This window comes from Phocoena phocoena, chromosome 1 (genome assembly GCF_963924675.1).
Source record: "Phocoena phocoena chromosome 1, mPhoPho1.1, whole genome shotgun sequence".
Classification (NCBI taxonomy): Eukaryota; Metazoa; Chordata; class Mammalia; order Artiodactyla; family Phocoenidae; genus Phocoena; species Phocoena phocoena.
This window is the reverse complement of record NC_089219.1, coordinates 28112015-28137115: the sequence shown is the minus strand read 5'-3', so window position 1 is coordinate 28137115 and position 25101 is coordinate 28112015. Positions and strand designations below refer to the sequence as shown.

At 41.8% G+C, this 25101-nt stretch overlaps 1 protein-coding gene across 1 annotated transcript; it reads left to right on the top strand.

The window, feature by feature from the left end:
* The first annotated feature begins 13118 nt into the window (after positions 1-13118).
* On the top strand, positions 13119-21611 carry SFPQ (splicing factor proline and glutamine rich). Its single transcript, XM_065877195.1, has 10 exons — positions 13119-14030; positions 14733-14921; positions 15279-15580; positions 15684-15779; positions 16657-16853; positions 16956-17040; positions 17369-17486; positions 17895-17943; positions 18024-18145; positions 20608-21611. The coding sequence occupies exons 1-10, from the start codon at positions 13209-13211 to the stop codon at positions 20743-20745; spliced, it is 2118 nt and encodes a 705-aa protein (XP_065733267.1). The 5' UTR covers positions 13119-13208; the 3' UTR covers positions 20746-21611.
* Positions 21612-25101: the final 3490 nt, after the last annotated feature.

The following is a 25101-nucleotide window of genomic DNA, read 5'->3' as shown; positions in this document are numbered from 1 at the left end:
TCATTTAATCCTTACAGCCTTGATCCTGAGTTGAACTTTGAAAGATGGCAAAAGGAAATGGAGGCACACAGTCTCTTCCAGCCCTCCTCTGCCCATGGTACTACCTCTAGGCTGTTAGGAGAAGATAATGAAAGCCTTGAATAGTGAGACTTAACCTGGAGCAAAGGCCTCATTCTGGGCCTGAGGGCAGGCAGATGAGACAAAGGCTCTTTTGCTACTCATGCTGCAGTCCTAGCGACTAGCAAGGGAGGGCCAGTGTCCAAAGTGGCTTTCACTATAGTGTCAAAAGTCCAGGAAGCCTATCCCCTTTGTGGTCTGAAGGATATTAAAATTCACTCCAGCTTGCCCCAGATACACCCCTGCCGTGCCTAGCCTGCCTGCCAAAAACCAACCAGCCTTGATGATCTTGCCTGCTTTGCCCTACCCTTCTAGATTGTTCCCTTGTGTTCTCTCGGGAAATGTCACCTCAAGCTGTGCTTCCATTGTGTCCTTTACTCAATGAAGTACTCAAAGCAGGGAGGTTATTTTCAAAACTGTCCCCGTCCAACCAGAGTCACCACATAAGAGCCCTAGTTGGGTTCCCAGAACTTGGATGTCACATTGATAATAATAACTAAATTCAATTGAGAACTTACCAGAAGCCAGACTCTATGTCAGGAGTATGACCCACTTCACTTAATCCTTAAGCCAACACCAGGTGGCATTATTACCCTTAGCATTTTACAAATGAAGAAATTGAAGCTCAGAGAGGTTCAGAAACTTGCCCAAGGACAAATGACCTGAGATGGAGATGGAATGGGAACCTGGAATCTGTTTCATTCCATAGCTGACCTATGCTGTTTTCAGTGTCTGAGATGAAACTAGGAAATGTCAACACATAATGCATGAGGCATCTACAGCCAACCTTCAACATGGTCTGTAAATCTATAGTCGAGGAGACGTAGGAACACTCAAGCCCATGAAAGAAATTTAATTGATTAATACCAACATAGTATTATTCAGACAGGTAAGGTGATACTTCAGTATACCGGAGTCCCTTTTAAGGAGATACTTTAAAATTTGGGGGCTTCCCTGGGGGTGCAGTGGTTAAGAATCCGCCTGCCAGGGCTTCCCTGGTGGCGCAGTAGTTGAGAGTCCGCCTGCTGATGCAGGGGACACGGGTTCGTGCCCCGGTCCGGGAAGATCCCACGTGCTGTGGAGCGGCCGGGCCCGTGAGCCATGGCCGCTGAGCCTGCGCGTCCGGACCCTGTGCTCCGCAACGGGACAGGCCACAGCAGTGAGAGGCCCGCGTACCGCTAAAAAAAAAGAATCCGCCTGCCAATGCAGGGGACACAGGTTCAGGCCCTGGTCCGGGAAGATCCCACATGCTGGGGAGCCACTAAGCCTGTGCGCTGTAACTACTGAGCCTGCACTCTAGAGCCCGTGAGCCACAACTACTGAGCCTGCGTGCTGCAACTACTGAAGCCTGAATGCCTAGAGCCTGTGCTCCAAAACAAACAAGAGAAGACAGCACAATGAGAAGCCCGCACACCACAACGAGGAGTAGCCCCCACTTGCTGCAACTAGGGAAAACCTGCATGCAGCACATAGCCAAAAATAAAATAAAAATTAAATTAATCATGTAAGAAAAATATTATTTGTCCACCAACACTTTTTTTTTTTTTTTTTTTTGGCTGAGAGGCATGCGGGATCTTAGTTCCCCGACTATGGATCGAGCCCATGTCCCCTGCAGTGGAAGCACAGAGTCCTAACCAATGGACTGCCAGGGAAGTCCCTCCACCAACACATTTACAACATTTAAAATGTTATTAACGGTAAATACACACGGTTAAATGTATTTTAACCGTGTGTATTTAAGGTGTGTTGAAATTTAAATGGAAATATAATCGTATGTCAAAAAGGACACCTGTAACTTGATGCTTGGGATTCTTAACAGTTTACTTGTTTATGAATTTTTGCATCTTATATTTCTAAGAAAATCAACTATTTATATTGTGTTTCTAATTAGTCATCTTAAGAGAAAATATTACGTTTCTAAGAGACAAAGAGTGACCTTTTTGGGCTATTATTTGTAAGCACCTTTCAAATAACATTTATGAATATAGGTAGTCTTTTTTAATTTATTTTTTGTTGTTGTTGCTGTACGCGGGCCTCTCACTGTTGTGGCCTCTTCCGTTGCAAATCACAGGCTCTGGACACGCAGGCTCAGCGGCCACGGCTCATGGGCCCAGCCGCTCCGCAGCATGTGGGGTCTTCCCGGACCAGGGCACGAACCGGTGTCCCCTGCATCGGCAAGCGGACTCTCAACCACTGCGCCACCAGGGAAGCCCAATATAGGTAGTCTTTATTCCCCCATAAATGAATAACAAGCCCAATTGGATATAGTTGTCCCTAGGGGCAGGATACCATAGTGTTTAAGGGTATGGAGATAGACTGCCTAGGTATAAATCTTGGTTCCACCACTTAATAAATGTGTGACTCTAAATAAGTAATCTCTCAGTACTTCAATTTCCTCATCTTTAAAAAAGCAGTGAAATAAGAAAAAAAATTACAGGCATACCTGGGAGATACTGTGGGCTTGGTTCCAGACCACTGCAATAAACCCAATACTGCAATAAAGCGAGTCACATGACTTTTTGGTTTCCCAGTGCATATAAAAGTTATATTCACACTAGTCTGTAGTCTATTAAGTGTGCAATAGCATTATGTCTAAAAAAATGTACATACCTTAATTTAAAAATGCTGAAAACGCTAACCATCATCTGACAAGGCAGGGTTGCCACAAACCTTCAATTTGTAAAAAGCATAATAAAGAGAAGCACAATAAAACGAGGTATGCCTTATAAGGTTGTGAAAATGAAATGAGTTAATGCATGTAAAGCCCATATGCATATAAAGTCCATTTTAGAAAATCCAGAAATTATAGAAAAATAGAGACAAAACCAGAAATCACCCAATCTCAGTAACTTGATGGGCAGTGGCTAATCCTAGTGGTGCTTCTGTACAAATTAGAAAAGTTGGCCCTTCCTCAAGATACTTGACTGCCATTAGCCAGGCAGTTATCTAAATGGGGGCACTGTTTAATAATTACACTGGGACATCAGGCATAAACCAAGTGTCCTGAGCAAAACAGGACATTTGGTTACCGTGTCTGTGGATGAAAATGTAGGATGTTTTCAATTTGAGGCTATTACGGGTTGTGTTGAGATGAACAAATTTGTACATAAAGTTTTTTCTGTATTTAGAATTTAGGCTAGATTCCAGCACCTAGCAGGCACACAAAGGGTATTTGTTGAATAAAAATGAATGAATGAAAGGGGGGAAAGGACTGGAGGGATAGGCAGACTGAGATGGAAGGAACAGAAAGGAGAGGATGAATTTGCTAAATAGTATGCTACATTATTTTCCAAAAGGGTTATATCAGTAGTGGCTGTTTCAATTTGTGTTAACATATTTTTTTTTATTTTAAAATTTTATTTATTTATTTATTTAATTTTGGCTGCACTGCGCAGCTTGTGGGATCTTAGTTCCCTGACTAGGATTGAACCCAGGCCCCTGGCAGTGAAAGCACAGAGTCCTAACCACTGGACCACCAGGGAAGTCCCCAATTTGTGTTAACTTAGATGAAAGATGGCATCTCATTATTATTTGCATTTCTGTAATTATCAGTGAAGATGAATATTTTCCATATGCTTATTCATTTATTTTGGCTGTTTTTTATTGCGATTTTATGAAATTATGTAAATTCTTTATAAAGATATTAACCACTTATAATTTTTCTTTGCAATTATTTTTTCAGTTTAACTTTTAATTTTTGTCTTTTTTTTTCACATGGTGATTTCCAACCTTCATGCAGGAAAAGTTATTGATATTTTGTTTTGTAATTTATTTTTATCATATTAAATCTTAGAAATTTCTCTTCCTGACAAAGATCTGATATTCACTTCTATTTTTTTCTCATTATTTCTTTCAGGATTTGATTTTAAAATATATTTACCTCTTTAATGCATCTACCTGGAATTAGTTTGGTAACTTTCTTTTTGTAAGCTAGTTATTTTAATATCATTTGCTGACTATTCGTTTCTCATTGATTTCTGATGTCCCCTTATGGTAAAAATTCATATATATGGGATCTGTCTCTGTGCTATCTTCCTCCATTTGGTAATTCTTTAAATTCTAACTTTTTTTTCATGTTTAAAATCAATCCAGGAAAAGAATATGAAAAAGAATATATGTATATATATAACTGAATCACTTTGCTGTACACCATAAAGTAACACAACATTGTAAATCGACTATACTTCAATTAAAAAAGGAATCAATCCAAGTGGTCAATTTAGCTTCAGTCAGAGTGATAACTGCCTTCAAAACTATAGTACCTGTGTGGAGAAAGCCTGGAAGGACACTTAGTTGATGGTGGGGGTGAGAGGTGATCAAGATCAGGTAGAACATCATAATCACTTGAAGCCAAGACTCCCCACCCTCCCCCCATAAACAGATAGAGAAATAAATAAATAAATGTTCTACAAAACACAGCATGTTTTCCCTTAACAAAGGAAAGCCATAACAGAGTGAGACACTTCAGTTAATCCAATATTTGTTATTGAGAGAGGTGATCTAGATTCTGATTAGATCTGCTGGAAGATTTACCCAGGTATTGAGACCAAGCCTTCCGATAGGTTATTTGCTTGGGGGCTCAATAACAATAGAGTGACGGAGTGTGCACAGCTAGCTGCTTTCCAAGGAGATGGAGGAAGGGGCATGGCCACTGAGACACCTAGTGGTGAGGATCTTTACTGCATCGTTAGAGTTTGCCAGCTGGGCCCATCTAGGAACCCCTTATTACCCGGGAGGGTGGGTTTGGGGAGCTTAGGTGCCCTCTTTTCTGCTCCAAAATAACTTGAGACCTCTATTGTTTACGTGAAGCTACAGAGATAAGTGCTGATAGATCCGGAAACTGAATGGCCTCTGCAAAGTTGGATCTGTGAAGCTAAATTAACAGAAATTAAGCTGACCAACATGGTAACTCAGGTCCTGGGATAGAGTTGAAGACATAAATTTAGCCAATTCAATTAATATTCATTAGGGAGCAGCAATGTGTTTCATCAAGCATATTATCTCCATCCCCTACCTTCTACGCCTCATGAAAAGTCAAACCAGAGGATAATTATACTTTCTATTTATTGAAATTATAGTTTTTTTTTTTTTTTTTTTTTTTTTTTTTTGCGTTACGCGGGCCTCCCACTGTTGTGGCCTCTCCCGTTGCGGAGCACAGGCTCCGGACGCGCAGGCTCAGCGGCCATGGCTCACAGTCCTAGCCGCTCCGCGGCATGTGGGATCTTCCCGGACCGGGGCACGAACCCGTGTCCCCTGCATCGGCAGGCGGACTCTCAACCACTGCGCCACCAGGGAAGCCCCTGAAATTATAGTTTGAATTGTAAGTTCACCCATATTCAGAATATTACAGGCTGAAGACTGTTCTACATGCGATTCAGCATAATTTTCCACACATTTGAACTAGGGAGTTATGTTTAATATCTAAAATTAGTCATTTATGACTAGGGGCATTCTTCAGTGGTTCAGAAAAGGGAGATTAATGGATTTGTTAATTCACTCATTCATTCATTCATTCAAAAATATATTGAGTATCCACCACCAGGTTGCAGGGATTTGGTGGTTAAGAGAATCTCAGTCATTGCCCTCATGAGCTTACAGACTAGAGGGTACAATTTAGAAACTCTATACAATACAGTGGGATGAGTGTTATGAGAGTACAAGTACAGGGTGCCAATCAAATGAAGCAACTTTGTCTTTCTTTGGGGTCACAGATGGCCTTCAGAGAAGGGTAGGTATAAGTCAAGTCCTAAAAGATGGATAGGAGCTAACCAAAAAGTGGTAAGAAGGTAGCTAGGGAAAGATTATTTCAGGTGAGAGCAAGTTAAAAGAACTAAAAGGCAGCCTGTGTGACTGCGACAAAGAATGCAAGAGGGAGAGATGACTGGAGAGAAATGTGATGGCCGGGAAATGGAGGTTCACCTTAGGAACTTAAGAGTTTGTATTTTTCTCCTATGCGCAATACAAAGACAACAAGGAGTTTTAAAGAGAAGAGTAGGAAGCATCAGATTTGCTTTTTTAAAAGATAATTTTGATTGCTGCCTGGAAAATAGAAAGAGGGCAATTGTGACACCGTTTTTTTTTTGTTTTTTTTTTGCGGTACGCGGGCCTCTTACTGTTGTGGCCTCTCCCGTTGCGGAGCACAGGCTACGGACGCGCAGGCTCAGCGGGCATGGCTCACGGGTCCAGCCACTGCGCGGCATGTGGGATCTTCCCGGACCAGGGCACGAACCCGTGTCCCCTGCATCGGCAGGCGGACTCTCAACCACTGCGCCACCAGGGAAGCCCTGTGACACCATTTTTAGGAAGCTTTTGCAAAGGTCTAGGTGTGAAATCATGTTACCATGATAGCTTGGATTACAGTGGTGGTGGTTTTTCAATCTGTAAAATGGGTAAAACAATACTACCAATCTCAGCATTGTAATGAGGATTCAATATAAAGTACTTGCTACAGTATCTAGCATATAGTAAATGATCAATTAATTTTGGTTATTGTGGGACTTCCCTGGTGGTCCAATGGGTAAGACTCCACGCTTCCAATGCAAGGGGTCCATGTTCAATCCCTGGTCGGCGAACTAGATCCCGCATGCATGCTGCAACTAAGAGTTCGCATGCCACCACTAAGAAGCCCACATGCCACAACTAAGACCTGGTGCAGCCAAAATAAATAAATAAATATTTAAAAAATTTTTGGCTATTGTTATAATGTTGGCTATTATTTGAGGCAGATATTTCTTATCATACTAAAGAATTTTCCGGGCTTCCCTGGTGGCGCAGTGGTTGGGAGTCCGCCTGCCGATGCAGGGGACACGGGTTCGTGCCCCGTTCCGGGAGGATCCCACGTGCTGCGGAGCGGCTGGGCCCGTGGGCCGTGGCCGCCGGGCCTGTGTGTCCGGAGCCTGTGCTCCGCAGCGGGAGAGGCTGCAGCAGTGAGAGGCCCGCGTACCGCAAAAAAAAAAAAAACCCAAAAAAAAAAAAAAAAGAATTTTCCTTCTGGTACACACACTAAACTTTTTTTTTTTTCCACACACTAAACTTTTAACAATAGGGTGTGAGTGAGTGAATGAGGATTGGATTTTACACTAGAAACATATTCATTACTTGAATCCTTTATAGTTAATGTGTGTAATGTACTACTCATGTAATTTTTAAAAATTAATAACTAAGCATGTAATTGAACCTAAGAGTCAATATCCAGAATGAAAGAGGAAAAGGTATAGCAGAATGGCTAAGAGCCTGAAATTTAGTCAGAGAGATCTAGATTTAAATCCCAGCTCTATCATTAGCTGTGTAACTCTGGGAAAGTTACTTAGCTCTGTAAACCCCAGTTTTCTCACCTGTAAAGTGGGAATAATTATAGTATCTAGATCATAGCATTGTTTTGAAGATTGAGATAATGGAGTGCCTGGTGCAAAGTAAATGGTCACTAAGTGGCAGCTATTCCATTATGTGAAATGGAGGAAATAAGCACATTTCCACTTCCAGAGGTGACTGGTATAATCTGAACACTTCTTCACCCAATAAAATAATAAAGATTTTTTTATAAGAATTATCCTCCTGTTCCAAATTTAAAAAAAATTAAAAAGTCAGTGAGTGTTGAATTTTATCAAATGCCTTTTTCTCATCCAAATGCTTTTTCTTATTTGATTTATTGATGGGATGTATTAGCTTAATACTTTTCCTCTAATATCTTAATCACTTTCCTCATATTAAGACATTCCAGGACTTCCCTGGTGGTGCAGTGGTTAAGAATCTGCCTGCCAATGCAGGGGACGCGGGTTCAAGCCCTGGTCCAGGAAGATCCCACGTGCCACGGAGAAACTAAGCCTGTGCACCACAGCTACTGAGCCTGCGCTCTAGAGCCTGCGTGCCACAACTACTGAGCCCAAGTGCCTAGAGACCGTGCTCTGCAAGAACAGAAGCCACCGCAACAAGAAACCCGTGCAACACAACGAAGAGTAGCCCCTGCTCCCTGCAACTAGAGAAAGCCCATACACAGCAATGAAGACCCAACACAGCCAAAAATAAATAAGTAAAATTTTTAAAAAAGAATAAAATACAGTACAAATCAACATATCTATGAAACAAAAACAGACTCACAGATATAGGGAACAGACTTGTGGTTGCCAAGGCGGGGTGGGTAGGGGAGGGAAGGAATGGGAGTTTGGGATTAGCAGAGGCAAAGTATTATATATAGGATGGATAAACAACAAGGTCCTGCTGTGTAGCACGGGGAACTATATTCAGTATACTGTGACAAACCACAAAAGAATATGAAAAATAATATATATACATGTATATAACTGAGTCACTTTGTTGTACACCAGAAATTAATACAACATTGTAAATCGACTATACTTCAATAAGCTTTATATATAAAAAAAATAAAAGTCATTACAAACCTTGCCTCTTCGAGAAGAATACACTATCCAGACTTTTTTTTTTTTTTCTGGCGGTACGCGGGCCTCTCACTGTTGTGGCTTCTCCCGTTGCGGAGCACAGGCTCCGGACGCGCAGGCTCAGCGGCCATGGCTCACGGGCCCAGCCGCTCCGTAGCACGTGGGATCTTCCCGGACTGGGGCACGAACCCGTGTCCCCTGCATCGGCAGGCGGACTCTCAACCACTGCACCACCAGGGAAGCCCTATCCAGACTTTCATTACTGAACTCAATTTGTCTTCTGGGCTATAACATTCAAGAGCCTCTGATTTTTTTCATAACAATAGCTAGTATTTATTGAGCACTTAGCAAGTATACTAAACACTTCACATAATCCTCACAACTTCCCTAAAACACTTCACATAATCCTCACAACTTCTCTAAGGAGTGTGGGAGAAAAGTGAAGGACCTTGGGACAAGGCCCTGGAGATGAAATCAGAGCCTGAAAACTGTTACGTTTTCTTTCATTCATTCAGCATATTTATTAAGCATCACTGTCCTCATGTCTGTTAGGTACCAAAGGTACAGCCTTAAAGAACTCTGACAGAGGGACTTCCCTGGTGTCGCAGTGGTTAAGATTCCGAGCTCCCAATGTAAGGGGCCAGGATTCAATCCCTGGTCAGGGAACTAGATCCCACATGCATGCCGCAATTAAGAGTTTGCATGCCACAACTAAGGAGGCCTCCTGCCGCAACTAAGACCCAGTGCAACCAAATACATAAATTAAAAAAAAAAAGTTGACAGAATCCCAGCCTAACAGAGAAGACAGACAATAAACAAGTGAAGAAATAAACAAGATAAATACTACAAATTGTGAAGAGAGCTCTCATATACATCACATATAGGATGGTGTAACAGAGGCAGGGAGGGCTTTTCTGTGTGACATTCAAGCTGAAATAGAAGAATGAAGAAGCCATAACTCTGCAGAAAGTTGGGGGAAGAGCACTTTGGGCTGAGCAAACAGCAAGACCAAATAGCTTGAGGCAAAAAGCATGCAGACAAAGTAACTTGATAAATCCTAAGAAAAGATTAGGGCTCCCTGTGGATGGGGTCTGAGAACTAGAGAGATAAGACTGGGAAAGCAGGGACTTCCCTGGTGGCACAGTGGTTAAGAATCCATCTGCCAATGCAGGGGACACGGGTTCGATCCGTGGTCTAGGAAGATTCCACATGCCACAGAGCAACTAAGCCCGTGTGCCACAACTACTGAGCCCACGTACCGCAAAGACTGAAGCCCACACGCTCTAGGGCCCGTGTGTCACAACTACCGAGCCCGCGTGCTGCAACTACGGAAGCCCATGCACCTAGAGCCTGTGGTCTGCAACAAGAGAAGGCACTGCAATGAGAATCCCGTGCAATGCAATGAAGACCCAACACAGCCAAAAAACAGAAAGATATACTTTGGAGGTAGAACTGATTTTTTGATTTCGTGCAGAGGATAAATCCTTGTTGCTGTTAACTATATGATGCTATTTATCATGCTGGGGAACACTGGAAGGAACAGGGTAGGTTGATAAAATCATGAGCATGAGCTGATATGCCAGCTAGACCTACAAATGTAGGTGTCTAATAAGTAGTTGGATAAGTTGGGAGCTCAGAGGAGAGCTCTATCCTACCATGGTAATAAAATGTAAAAATTATTAACATTTAGGGCTTTCCCTGGTGGCCCAGTGGCTAAGACTTCGTGCTCCCAATGCAGGGGCTCGATCCCTGGTCGGGGAACTAGACCCCAAATGCTGCAACTAAGACCTGGTGCAGCCACATATATAAATAAATAAATATTTTAAAAAAAAGATTATTAACATTTAGATGGTGTTTGAAGTCTTGAAGGGACTAGATAAGAGAACCTAGTTGTTAAAGTGGGCCCAGAATTGAGCTCTGAAATATCTCATCATTTAGGGGTCATAAGATGGAGAAGTCAGCAAAGGAGACAGGACACTTAGGCAAGAGGAAAATCACAAGGGCGTGGTGTCACAGAGGCCAGTAAGAAAAGTGTTTCATGAAAGACAGAGTACCACCTATGTCGAATGCTGCTAACAGGTAAAAAGAGATAGTATAGAGAACTGTTTATTGGATTTGGCAACATGTGGCTTATTGGTATCCTTGAGTTGGGTTGAAGAGGAAACAGGTGAGGATATGGAGACCTCTAGTGTGGGCAATTTGTTTTAGTATTGTTAGTATTGTTGCAAAGAGGAGTGAAGAAATGAGATGACTGGGTAAAAGGGAGGGTTTGTTTATTTTTAAGACGGAAGTGATTCAGTAGAAGTAACTGATGCTACAGCAAGGAAAAATCCTTGAGAAGGTATGGGGGTGGTGGTGTGGGATCCACAGCACTGGGGGTGGGGGTTTGCCCTTTGGTAGGGGCAGAGACACATCTTTCATGGTACCAGGAAGTCAGAGATGATGGGTGCAGTTGCAAGTAGGCTTGTAGCTCCTAGTTGGATGAGAATGTTCCTGATTTTTGTTTTCTCAAAGAACTATGAGAAGTCATTATTTATGGTAGAGTGAGAGAAGAGGGTGTAGGAGTTTGAACAGAGAAAGCATGAAATACATGAAATACACTATCTCTGGAAGTGGGAAAGTGAACTTACTAGAGAAATTCAGTAAGATTGCCAGGGAAAGTCTAATGCCCTTTTCTGGTCCGTGGTCAAAATTTAAAGTGAAAGCCTCAGCCCTTGTTAAAGAAGGTGAATTCTTTGGTCCAACCAGAATTGGGGTTTTACCAGGTGAGTATATGGGGAAAGAGAAAAACAAGAGTTGTGGCAATCGTAACATCTAAACTGGGTTAACACAAGTTATGAATATAAAAATGTGAGAGAGAGTGAAAAAGTCATACATTTAATGGTTTGGCGTTTTGTTTGTTGTTTTTTGTTTTTGGCCACGCAGCCTGTGGGATCTTAATTCCTCGACCAGGGATCTAACCCATGCCCCCTAAAGTGGGAGCATGGAGTCTTAACCACTGGACCTCTAGGTGAGTCCCCGTTTGGAGGTTTTGACGAAGCCAAAGAATCAAAGTTACTATGTTAGTTGGGATGCCTGAAATAGAGATTTTTTAGGGATGTTATTCCTGGCAATAACAAACAGGAATAACTATATATGATGTGGGTGGGGTGGCTGACATAGGATGGAGGAAAAGATTGTTGGAGGTGAGCAGGTAAAGGATTAACAGAGTATTGGGTGGTCATCCACACAGATGTTAAATGATGTACAGAAGTAGAAAGACAGACAATGAGCCATGAGCTAGTATTAACTGAGGGAGGAATGATCCACCCAAAGGTCCATAGATGACACTAACTAGGAGAGGTATTAAGGGAAATGGCTCATGCACTTCAAAGTAGTTGGAGATTTTGAAGTAAGAAGGATGCTGTCCATTTGTTGATTCCATATATATATATATTTAAAATAAATTTATTAATTATATTTATTTTTGGCTGCGTTGGGTCTTCGGTGCTGCACGCAGGCTTTCTCTAGTTGTGGTGAGTGGGGTCTACTCTTTGTTGTGGTGTGCGGGCTTCTCACTGCGGTGGCTTCTCTTGTTGTGGAGCACAGGCGCTAGGCGGGCAGGCTTCAGTAGTCGCACGCGGGCTCAGTAGTTGTGGCACAGAGGCTTAGCTGCCCCGCGGCATGTGGGATCTTCCCGGACCAGGGCTCGAACCTGTGTCCCCTGCATTGGCAGGCGGATTCTTAACCACTACGCCACCAGGGAAGCCCCATATATATATATTTTTGAATTTTATTATTTTTTTTATTCAGCAGGTTCTTATTAGTTATCCATTTTATACATATTAGTGTATATATGTCAATCCCAATCTCCCAATTCTAGATATTTTAATATTGTAGTTTTAAAGTATCTTAATCTGTTCATAAAGTGTTTTGAGGTAGCAGAATTAAGAAAAATGTTAAATTCTTTCTGATTCGTGTTTGTAAATTACTAGTCTATATACACACACACAAAATCAAGGCCTTTCTCTTTTAACAAAGAGGGCACTGAAGCTTATTGAGACATTTATACTGCTAGACCAAACCAGTACTCCAATGAGGTTCCAAAATGAAATCAGTAAGATGGTGTGTGTGAAATCGGTTAAGATTTTATTTCTCTAATTTTATTGGCCCAGCACGAGGCGGAAGAGATAGCAGGCACTTACTTCATTTATGCTTTTGAACCAGAGACTGCTGTTCTTTCTGGGGAAGGATACCAGCAGGCTGCTCCTAAGAGCAATCAAGAAAGAAAGGAGCCTTCTAACATCTCTCCCTAGGAGCTGCTGATAGGGCCCTGGCTATTTGCTTTCACGGGAAAATTGCTCTGGCGAACCCATTCAAATATCTCCCAGCAAATCACTGTGGCCTACAGCCAACTCCTTTTCGGCTCATTGGCCGACTGGAAACTTCAACCACTCCACGCCTCCCGCCTCTCATCGGGAGCCAATAGGAAAGATTAGTTTTTCGTAACTCAGCGTCATCAAGTACAGTACTTGCAACTGGCTTTTGGAGCTACAGATCGAGAAGTAGGCGGGGCCGTGCCAGCCGGCCTATATAAGAAGAGGACAAAGGCGGCGCGCCGCCTGTGTCATCCGCCATCTTGTGCGAAGCAAGGTGGCCTCCACGTTCCCTGAACGTCTTCTTCGCTTCTGCCTCGACCGCCCCTTGATCACAGACATGTCTCGGGACCGGTTCCGAAGTCGGGGCGGTGGCGGTGGCGGTTTCCACCGACGCGGAGGGGGAGGCGGCCGCGGCGGCCTCCACGATTTCCGCTCCCCGCCACCCGGCATGGGCCTCAATCAGAACCGCGGACCTTTGGGGCCCGGCCCGGGCCAGGGTGGCCCCAAGCCTCCGATCCCGCCACCGCCTCCACACCAGCAACAGCAGCAGCCACCTCCGCAGCAGCCGCCACCACAGCAGCCGCCGCCGCTTCAGCCGCCGCCGCACCAGCCGCCGCATCCGCAGCCGCCGCATCAGCCGCCGCCGCCGCCACAGGACTCATCTAAGCCTGCCGTCCCTCAGGGACCCGGCCCGGCTCCCGGAGTAGGCAGCGCTCCCCCGGCCCCCGGCCCGGCGCCGCCCGCCACACCCCCGACTTCGGGGGCCCCCACGGGGCCAGGCCCCACCCCGACCCCGCCGCCCGCTGTCACCTCGGCGCCCCCCGGGGCTCCCCCGCCCGCGCCGCCGAGCAGCGGGGTCCCCACCACCCCCCCTCAGGCTGGCGGCCCGCCGCCTCCACCCGCGGGGGGCCCGGGCCCCGGGCCTAAGCAGGGCCCAGGAGTCGGCGGCCCCAAAGGCGGCAAAATGCCAGGCGGGCCGAAGCCCGGCGGCGGCCCGGGCCTAAGCACTCCTGGCGGCCACCCCAAGCCGCCGCACCGAGGCGGCGGGGAGCCCCGCGGGGGCCGGCAACACCACCCGCCCTACCACCAGCAGCACCACCAAGGGCCGCCGCCCGGCGGGCCCGGGGGCCGCAGCGAGGAGAAGATCTCTGACTCCGAGGTGAGTGTCTCCCTGCGTTACGGGTCGGTTTCCCTAAGATGGCGGCGGCCCCCCCTTCCGCCCTCCATTTTGTTGGAGACCGGAAAAGGCGCCTGCGCGCGGGGGTGGGGGGGGTGGGGCCGGCTGCTGGAGTGAGGGGCGGACGGCTCGGGTTTGCCAACTGCCCCCGCCCCCCGGGTTAGGCCTCCCGGCTGGCGGAGAACTGACGGAAGGAGGCGCTGAGAAGCTATGATGGGTCTTGTTAAAGCTAGTGGATCCTGGGAGCCAGAATAGGGTGGAGTACAGCGTGAAATGTAGGATTGGAGAGATCGAGGTAGTCCTGGTCTTACACGCGCAGGCCCAGGGCTTGTCGACAACGGAATTTTGGTCGTTTTCTTTGTTTAATATCCCACCACCATTTTACCTTTGCCTACTATGATTTTGATTTTGACACTAAACCGCTGACGAGGTTCCTGATATAGAGTCTACTCTATAGAGAGGTTTGTGGCTGTTCTCGAGAGTGTTCTGGATGGTTTAGGCTCTTTGATGTTCGGACTAATTACATTGGAAATCCCGTAAATGTAGTAGCATCTTTGACTTTAAATGGAACAGGAGAGCAACTTGACTGTAACATACCCAGTTTGGGAAAAACGAAAATTATTATTGGGTCTTCCTATTTGCAGAGGTAACTGGTATCTGAAAATTCCTTTCCTTTTTCACTAGGGGTTTAAAGCCAACTTGTCTCTCTTGAGGAGGCCTGGAGAGAAAACTTACACGCAGCGTTGTCGGTTGTTTGTTGGTAATCTACCTGCTGATATCACGGAGGATGAATTCAAAAGATTATTTGCTAAATATGGAGAACCAGGAGAAGTTTTTATCAACAAAGGCAAAGGATTTGGATTTATTAAGCTTGTGAGTTCTTTTGTTTTTGTTTGTTTTTGGTGGAATTAAAAGGGTCTTTTTTTCCTACAACAAACATAGTGTTTTTTAAAACAACAAGAATAAATTAGTTTTTAAATTTTTCATCACTCACACAAAAGTTGCAGCTGCTGTACAGTGCATAATTGTTGGTATCTAAGAAAGGAAGTGAGTGGGTGAGTAAGGTATTTACATCCCTCCCCTGAATGGTGTCAGGGTGGGCTGCCTGGAGATAGTTGAGCTGAGAGCTGTCAGAAGAATAGGATCAGGAGTTAGGCTTATGGCAATTTTAGGGTGGGCAGTAGCCAGTTTTGAGGTCATTAACGTGACTGTATGTCTTGATGATTTCAGGAATCTAGAGCATTAGCTGAAATTGCTAAAGCTGAACTTGATGATACACCCATGAGAGGTAGACAGCTTCGGGTTCGATTTGCCACACATGCTGCTGCCCTTTCTGTTCGAAATCTTTCACCTTATGTTTCCAATGAACTGTTGGAAGAAGCCTTTAGTCAGTTTGGTCCTATTGAAAGGGCTGTTGTAATTGTGGATGATCGTGGAAGATCTACAGGGAAAGGCATTGTTGAATTTGCTTCTAAACCAGCAGCAAGAAAAGCATTTGAAAGATGCAGTGAAGGTGTTTTCTTACTAACAACGTAAGTTTTTATGTTTATTCGAATAACTTTTATTTATTAACTTGTATGAAGAAAATGCAATGAAACTGGAACAAAATTAAGATGGAACCATTTTTGTTGTTAGAACTCCTCGTCCAGTCATTGTGGAACCCCTTGAACAGTTAGATGATGAAGATGGTCTTCCTGAAAAACTTGCACAGAAGAATCCAATGTATCAAAAGTAAGATCTGTTGAACTTTTGGGCAGTTCTTAATTTAAGTGTAAACGAGAACTTGCTAGAGTAATTTTTCAGTTTTGCTTAAAATATGCAAAGTTCTTTGAAATGGATGGGGATAATGAAAACCTCAGGCTCAGAAAGCTAGAGGTTTTGAAGCAGTTACTCAAATACCTAGTGTTGTTTCTGAGGTAGGTATATTTCACATGCATTCTTGTTTTGTTCTTAATGGTTGTTAGGATGTGTTGTAGGGATCCCCCCTTTTTTTTTTAATTAATTTATTTTTGTCTGCGTTGGGTCTTCGTTGCTGCATGCAGGTTTTCTCCAGTTGCGGCAAGTGGGGGCTGCTCTTTGTTGCGGTGCGTGGGCTTCACATTGTGGTGGCTTCTCTTGTTGTGGAGCAGAGGCTCTAGGTGCACAGGCTTCAGTAGTTGTGGCACACGGGTGCTAGAGCGCAGGCTCAGTAGTTGAGGTGCATGGGCTTAGTTGCTCCGCGGCATGTGGGATCTTCCCGGACCAGGACTTGAACCTGTTTCCCCTGCGTTAGCAGGTAGGTTCTTAACCAGTGTGCCACCAGGGAAGCCCGGTATCCTCATTTTTAAGGGTTGAAAAAATATTCCTTGAATCAGAATTTGGCTAGGGAAATGAGTTAGAAAGTGAGGAAGGTAGGATTTATCTTCAGTGCCCATGTTACTGTTGACTGTGTCGTTCTGGAACATGTATTGTTTTTGCTGTAAAAATGCCTTATTAAGAATCAAGGTGATCTGTACCTTTCAGTATTTCTTAGCAGTAACAGGCCAGTGAAGTGACCAGTGTTTTTAGGGGAAATCAGATATATTTCTTGTGTGCATCTGTAAATTGGTTCATATTTAAATATTGTCAGGGAGAGAGAAACCCCTCCTCGTTTTGCCCAGCATGGCACATTTGAGTATGAGTATTCTCAGAGGTGGAAGTCCCTGGATGAAATGGAAAAACAGCAGCGGGAACAAGTTGAAAAAAACATGAAAGATGCAAAGGACAAATTGGAAAGTGAAATGGAAGATGCCTATCATGAGCATCAGGCAAATCTTTTGCGTCAAGGTAAAGGACTCTCTGTGAAATATTACCGTTAGGGTCGTTTGCCTTTTGAACTTACTAGAATTTCATTAATGTGAATGTATGACAAAATTTTCCAATGTTCAGATCTGATGAGACGCCAGGAAGAATTAAGACGCATGGAAGAACTTCACAATCAAGAAATGCAGAAACGTAAAGAGATGCAATTAAGGTAAAATCTTGTTAAATTAAGTCTTTGCTTCTGCATTAAATGTACCTAAATTTTGCAGGTGAATCAGATGAAATACAGAGGTGTTAAATACTATGGCAGCTTTGGTTTAATGCTTAAATTGAAATAGAGTGTAAGATTTTTGTTATAAGGCTCACTTAACTTTGCTGAAATACCTTTAGGGCTCTTCTTAGTCACTGTCCCAGCCTTTGTGTGTATTTGCTCTAACCTAGACTTTGTAATGCTCTTAAGTAAACTACTAGTTTTTTTCAAATTGAATTTTTAAAATGTGGATAAAACTTTAGTTTTTATGTTTGATGAATGTTTCTAGGCAAGAGGAGGAACGACGTAGGAGGGAAGAAGAGATGATGATTCGTCAACGTGAGATGGAAGAACAAATGAGACGCCAAAGAGAGGAAAGTTATAGCCGGATGGGCTACATGGATCCGGTAAGTAAACTTCTTTTGCAGTATAATTGGAGTTTTCTACAAAGTTTGTAGACATCTAGGATGAAATTTTATTCAGTTAAATATAACCTTTCATATTATAGCTATTCTGCCATTTTTTTCTTTTTAACCCAGGTGGTGTATTATGATTGATATGCCTTTTCCTTTGAGTTTTATCTTTTCGTTGGGTGGGCCAAAAGATTTCATTCGTTGGGAAGAAGCTTGCTTTATAGGTCTTTTGATGATGGAGTCTCACCTGGTTTCAGAATACTGATTTTTAAAATTACCTTATTGTTGTTTTCCCTTAAGTTGAAAAACAATTTTTTTTTTAAGCTTTGGAAATTCTTTTGTATTCAAGAATGCTTGGTATGGGTTTAGTACAGGTGTATGAATGGGTTTTTTTTCTTTCAGAGAGAAAGAGACATGAGAATGGGTGGTGGAGGAGCAATGAACATGGGAGGTAAGAATGAAAATTAAATTAGTAATACCACTGAAGAGCAGTATTCTGGTTGAGTTGTAACCAGCATTTTTGTTTCCTAGATCCCTATGGTTCAGGAGGCCAGAAATTTCCACCTCTAGGTGGTGGTGGTGGCATAGGTTATGAAGCTAATCCTGGAGTTCCACCGGCAACAATGAGTGGTTCCATGATGGGAAGCGACATGGTAATGTATCCCGTGGGACATAGTTCAAAAGGAAATTCTCGTTTTCACAACTTACGTGTGTGTGTTTTTTTGTTTTTGTTTTTGTTTTTAAGTAGGTGACTGGACCTCTTTTAGTTCCCCTATCATGTAAATCGTAGTATTAAGGAATACTTTGGCAACATAGAAGAACTCAATGTGGTAACCTAAACAGATAAGGTTGCCAGCAAAAAATCAATGCATTTAGTAGTATGTTGGAATTATCTTTGGCAATAAGTAGACTTAGGTGCTTTCCATTATATTGCTTGTGTACTTTTGCACTATAGCTCATGGCAAATCCAAATTCTAAATGTTAGATAATGTAACATTATTCTACATCCACGTGAGAGTAATCAAATGGCAAGCTGTCATTCGTTAAGCTGGTATTTGCCAAAAGTGTGAATCAGACTTGTTTGTAGCTTTAGGCATGTTTTAGCAATGTGTAGGACTTTGACCTATATTTGGTGTGACTTCTACCCATGAAAAAGGAATTGTTTAGTCTTCGGACTCGTCGTTTCCCACCTGTTGGGCCTGTCTATAGGTGTACCTTCTGAAATAAACTGACATCTCTGTTTCGCTACAGGGTAGCAAAAGTCAATGATAATTTTAAGCATACTAGTTGTGTGCATTTGATCTGAACCTTCTTGATGCTGTCATATTTTAGCTGTACAGGTAGTCTGTCAGGATACTTTAGAACAACCAAGTGAGTTGGTCTGAGTGGCTGTATTAGGACTTTACAATCCTTAGAAGAACTGAGTATTGGCTGTAGAGGTGGGTTTGGAGAAAAGTACATTGTCACAACTGAATTGAATCTGATTAGTTCACCTACAGGCTTTTGGCAAAGGAGGGAAGCTGCAGCATATAGCTCACTAGATTCATTTTACAAATAAGAACATAAGGATTTAGAATGGGGCCTCATCTATTTAAACTCTACTTAAGGCTTTTGAGAATTAGAATCATAAGTAGCCGGTTGGGTTAAACGTAGTGCTGTTAGCTTTCTTCAAATTGAATTTTAAAAATAATGTGGGTAACATTTTGGTTTATATCCTTCTTAATAGGCAGGTGTAGGTATGTATCAAATTTGTAACTGTAATTTGACATGATGTTCCCACAGTTCAGATTCTGTAGTCCATGTGACATGTAGCTCCTGGGTTCTAGGATACTGTAATAACATAATTGTAAAACCCCCAAATTTCCTCTTTACCTTTTTGAGATAAAACATACAATACAACGCGCTGAAAACCTAAGAATTTTAGGATTTTGAAATAGTTTGAAGGATTAGGATTTAGTATTTTTATAGTAACTTTAGTATTTTGTAGGAAGCATGTTGAAATCATTTATAGGAACAGTTAAACCCTGATGCCGTTTTAGTTTCTGGGGGGTTTTTGTTCTGGTTTTCGGGTTTTGTTTTGTTTTTTTCCTAGCAATACTCAGAATAACTGGTCTGTTTTAAATAGAATTTGAAAGATAGTTCAGGCTGCTGTGCTTTTGCATATCTGTAGGGTTTTTCTGTTTGGGAACATAGGTTTCTAGGACTAGAAGTACCTAAAACTAGATGGAATAATGAAGTCCTGCTTTATTGCAGTCACTTAAGCTTGGTGTTAAAGCTGTTTGGGAGACACCCAAAACAGGGAATCATAACTGTCAGTGGACTTTTTACAGACCTAAGGGGAAAGTTGGGCTGTTATGAGGGTGGGCTGTATATTCAGTCAATTTGCAACTGTAGAGAACAGTACTGTGAACATAATTGTCTCTGGTTATACAGTGATGGCTCTGAAGGTGGTATACCTGTGAGAATATGGCAACACACTTTTAAATCAAGTTACTGTGCCGGTTAAGTGACTAAATCTGTTAGTCTTTTATTCTTTTTCTTTTTGTAGTCTGGTAGCATTTTATTAAAACTTTGAACCTTTTAAGATTTCTGCAACTTAGCAGATGTGTCTTAAGATCTTGAAAAGCACAAGGTTTCTTATGCAGCACATACCACTAACTGGTGAGTAGGTCTTTGTCACTTCATTGAGTGAATTGAATCTGTCTGGTTGGGCTTGTTAGGCTTACTTGGAAATTAAATTTCCTGTTCAGACCTTGAAAGTGAGAAGTGTGTAAGCTTTTCAGTGGGTTAATCTGATGTGAAATTTCTTAAAACTCATTTTGGAATGGGTTTTCACATCTGCACTAATTCTTAAATTTTTTAGCACTACAGGGAAGATCTATTCTTTGAAACAGGTGTATGAGAATGGCTCAAGTGGGAACATACCACAAGGCATGTATTATCGTAAACTAATTTTCAAATTACCCTTTTTTCCTTTCTATGTTCCCGGTACCTGTGGATCGACTCATTGGTGATTGTATCGACGAACGTTGACTACGGAACCTTCTAAAATATTTACTTAACACACATGGACATCAACTACATATAATGAACTGTTACTTAACTGTTCCAATAGCGTACTGAGCGCTTTGGGCAGGGAGGTGCGGGACCTGTGGGTGGACAGGGTCCTAGAGGAATGGGGCCTGGAACTCCGGCAGGATATGGTAGAGGGAGAGAAGAGTATGAAGGCCCAAACAAAAAACCCCGATTTTAGATGTGATATCTAGGCTTTCATTCCAGTTTGTTTTTGTCTTTTCTTGTTTAGATAGCAATCTTTTAAATTCTTGCATTTTAGTAAGAAAGCTACCTTTTTATGGATGTTAGCAGTTTATTGACCTAATATTTGTAAATGGTCTGTTTGGGCAGGTAAAATTATGTAATGCAGTGTTTGAAACAGGGGAATTTTTTTTTCCTTTTTTTCCTTTTTTTTTTTTAACTGTATAATGTCCCTCAATTTATGGCAGTGTACCTTGTGCCACTGATTTCCAAAGTGTACCAATTTTTTTTTTTTTTTTTACTGTGCTTCAAATAAATAGAAAAAATAGTTAAGATTTTGATCTTCAACTTTGCCATTCATGCTTCTATGCACATTAGGCTAGGTGTTCCACTTGGAAAGCATAAGAGTGTCTAGGCCTTTGAATGGCATATGCCATTTCTGGGAAATGTATTTGTAGGCTAAGTATTGCTTTCTACATTTAAGTACCCCCTTGTTTTAAAAAGAAGAAATGCATATTGAATAGTTTCATGATTTGATTTGTTTGGCATTATAGGAAGCAAGCCGGTGCTAAGTATTTTCAAATGGCTATGTAAGCAAAGCTGAACTGTAAATCTTCATTCAGGAATGTGTATTAAGATTATGGAATGGGTGTAAGACTATTGGTAGGGGGAGAAAGTGGGTATGACTTAAATGGATCTTTTATGGCCCTATGATCTATCCTTTCCTTGAAAGTTTCTGAAGAACAAGTGGAAAGATCATTTTGTTGCATTCCTCCATTCTTGTTTTTTAAAGAACGAGTCCCAAGCCCTATGAACGGCTTGTATTGAACATTCACATCTGAATTAAAGATTGTTAAACATGAAGTCTTTTCATGTATTACTTCAAGTGATTTATAAAGATGGGGTTTAGTCTGAATAATTAAACTCGAAAGTAAGGTATAGTCATCATAAAGTAGGTTTGGCTATGTATACATTTGTACTCTAACTTTTACATCTCCTTGTGGTGCTTCTGTTGGGCAAAAATCTGTAGGACTATAAAAAAAACTCATTTTCTTTTCTAAGAGCTGGTAGTGACTTAATAACAAATAGGGTTGCAGAGAACTATACTTACTGTGAAATATTTTTAACCTGTTTTTCCATAGTTTCCTTTTGATGTAGCACTAAATCTGGAGAGTTGCTTGTGCTACACAGTACAAATATCCCTTCCTCCCACCATAAAGCTTTGGAGCTTTTCGATGGTGTTGTCAGTTTATTGTCAACTTCATTGAATCTCCTTTCATTAGAGACATTTTGACTTATTAATAAAATAGATTGTTACTGTTGTCTGTTAGTACAATGGGAACCTGCTTTCCCATGTTTATATTGTTAGCAGAGGAATAACTTCCTAAAAGTAGTAGGTAGGTAACTGAATGGTTTGGCTTTGTTCTTAGTTATGTTTCCATTCAAATTTGTACATTATAGAACTCTTACTATGGAATGTGTCTTCCTCCTTTTCACCTCTGTTGGTGTTAATTGGCAAAAGTAAAATTCTAAACCAAATCTTTGTTTAAATACTGAAGGCTTAGTATTGTGCCTGAGTACAAAGGGAAACCTGTTGTTGAAACAATTGAGCACTCGTGCATAGGAAACCTGTTAGAACTAAAAGTAAAACACTAGTGGAGTATAAAGGCATGCCACCGAATTCTGGTTGTGTGACTGACAGGTACCTGGTGTGCTAATTAAGGGAGAGAATCTCATTAGAAAATGTTCATTATTTCTGTTCATCAAGACACTTGGAAATGAGTAGTTCTACCAGAATTATATCAATGAGGAAGTTTTGTCCCAAGTCAAGTTATTAATTGGTGATAATGTATGAGATTTTCTGTACCGGAAACAAGGGTCTTGATTTGAAAGGAGTCTATTACAATTTGATTGAATTGTATGGTAGGGACTCCACTAATGATAAGAAAATAAGGGGTGTTCATGGGACACCCACAAGAGGGTGAACTTGAATGTGTGGGCGGGGGCTGGTGGGGAAATGGAAAAATCTGCCTATAAAATTAATGTTTCAGTTTATTTTTCAGATTACATGCCTTTCTTTATAAGGGATGCTGGCACAGACCCCTAAAATAAGCTTTTGGTAGTACTGTACCTTTGAAGAGTGGTGAAGGATGCTAATGGATAATCTCCTGAAAGTTGTGGTTTTGATAGCCTTATTGTGTAGAATTGCTAAACGTTGTTTAGCAAGTAATGTTGCTTAGTTTCAACTAAGTTTTGACTTTAATCACTGAAACAGCAGCGTACCAAGGGTCGTAAGCTACTCAAATAGACTTTCAACAAGTCTTGGAATGTATATGATAGTTTTTAGCCTAATGGGAATTTGAATCATCTTTAAAAGTAGATTCCTAAAAGCTGATTTATGAAACTTGGGGTGGGAAAGGGAAAGTAGTACTTTTGAAGTATTTTAGCCATTTTTCTCATTTAAAGAAACCACCTGCCCCCGTTTCCTCTTCTCCACTTTCTCTCATAATTTTGTTTTAAGAGGAACACTGATTGTTTTTAAACTTATTACTCCTCTTATAATTCCTAATCTTTAAAACCTGCATTCTCTAAGAGATCCCAGTGTATTTAATAGGTGTTTTAGAACCTTAACCCATTGGCTCAACGTTTAGTGAAACCATAATCCTCTTTGCTTAGATAAACTTCTAAGAAATACTATAAGCCCCACCACTCTTTATTAGATGTATTATACCACTAATATGAACATAATCATTTGGGAAATTGTAATGTTACGCCTGTGCATATTATAAGTGGCATATTATGGCAGATAAAAATTTAGATACTTGGCTTTTCTTGGGCAAGCCACCAAGTTGTGGCGGAATATTTTCTGGTGTTCTTGGACTGCAATTATGCACTATTAAAGTAGTCGCCTGCTACATAACTGCATTTAGCCAGCATTTCTGCAGTGCGTAACTGTGAGGAACGTAGTACCGCAAATGGCAATGGACATTAGGACCCGGATGTAGTATTCCTGCTTGCTCCGAGATTCTCATTGCCGACTGCATACAGGTAGGTAACAAGCAATATAATCTAACTTGGTGACTTGCTATGTACTTTTATTCCGTGGGCATTCTGACATCATACTTCTGACGATGAAATTACGGTGCAGCACCTAACACCTGTATGATAAAGCTAGCTTATATCAAAACTGCCTGGGCTTGGGTTTAGAGCTGTAATTCGTCAGGCAGAATTCAGTGCTGTTGCAGTTCTCAGATAAAAAGTGCAAACTTGATTATTTGGTATATCTGATTCAGTTGTGTGGTTTTTAGTTGCATTGTAACTGAAGATAACATGAAACACATCAGTGGTGTGGGGGAGGGGACCATACCATACTTCGGAAGTAAGAGTGCTTTTTAAGCATCTTGACACAGACTGCATAGCATGTGATAATTAGTTTCTGTTGTAGCAAACTGACCTGCTCATAGGTCAGCAATATCAGTTTGAGTGTAATCTTGGTAATTACTCTGCAGGTGGAGTGAATTAAGACTAAAAGTACAGTTTTTTTTTGTAATGTGATTTAAACATTTTTTAAAATGGGCTCCATCGGAACACCTCTGTTACTAACTTGGGGCATAGATGGGAATCTAACATGAATAGTTCAAGTTCTGTGATTTGTCTAAATATGTTTATACTCTAAACCTGGGGGAAAGTGGTGTGGCATGTTGACTTGCCTATTGAATACAAGTTGGGAATCATTTCCCAATCATAAGACTTCGTCGTATTCTGTAGGATAACTGCAAATGTTCAGAGTAGCTTTTTGAATTTGGTTCCCTTAGCCTTAGGGATGTGATGTTACAATCCAAACTGTTCGACTACCAAAACAGTAAGTCTTCAAAAGCACCTTCCTTTGTTGCTTAGGATTTAAGCTTTGCATCGACTGTTGTTCCAGACCTCAATTCAACTGAACTTTGGTCTATGAACTGGTTTTTAGCTAGCATGCATGAGAAACAGCTTTCGTGTATAATGTTTTCTGCTCTGTAACTGGAAAGTTTGGTTTATTTTGCATAAATGTTGGTAAAACTCTTCATGACTACGAGAATTTTCTTTCATTGTATCAAGACAAATGGCTTGTTCTTTGGCAAGCGATTCACAAGGTGGGGACAAATTTGTACTTTAATACGTAGTCCATTCAACCAAATGACTTGACTCTCCTGCTAGATGAAAGAGCAAATGGTGACTAGTTTAGCTCTCTATATTAGTAACACAGTGCACATTAAACGTCATGCTCAGTATTAGTGACAAGAGTGTCACTAAATTGGCACGCATCCCTGATGGGGTTTTCCTGTGGCATAATCCATTAAGTCGGTGGCCAGCA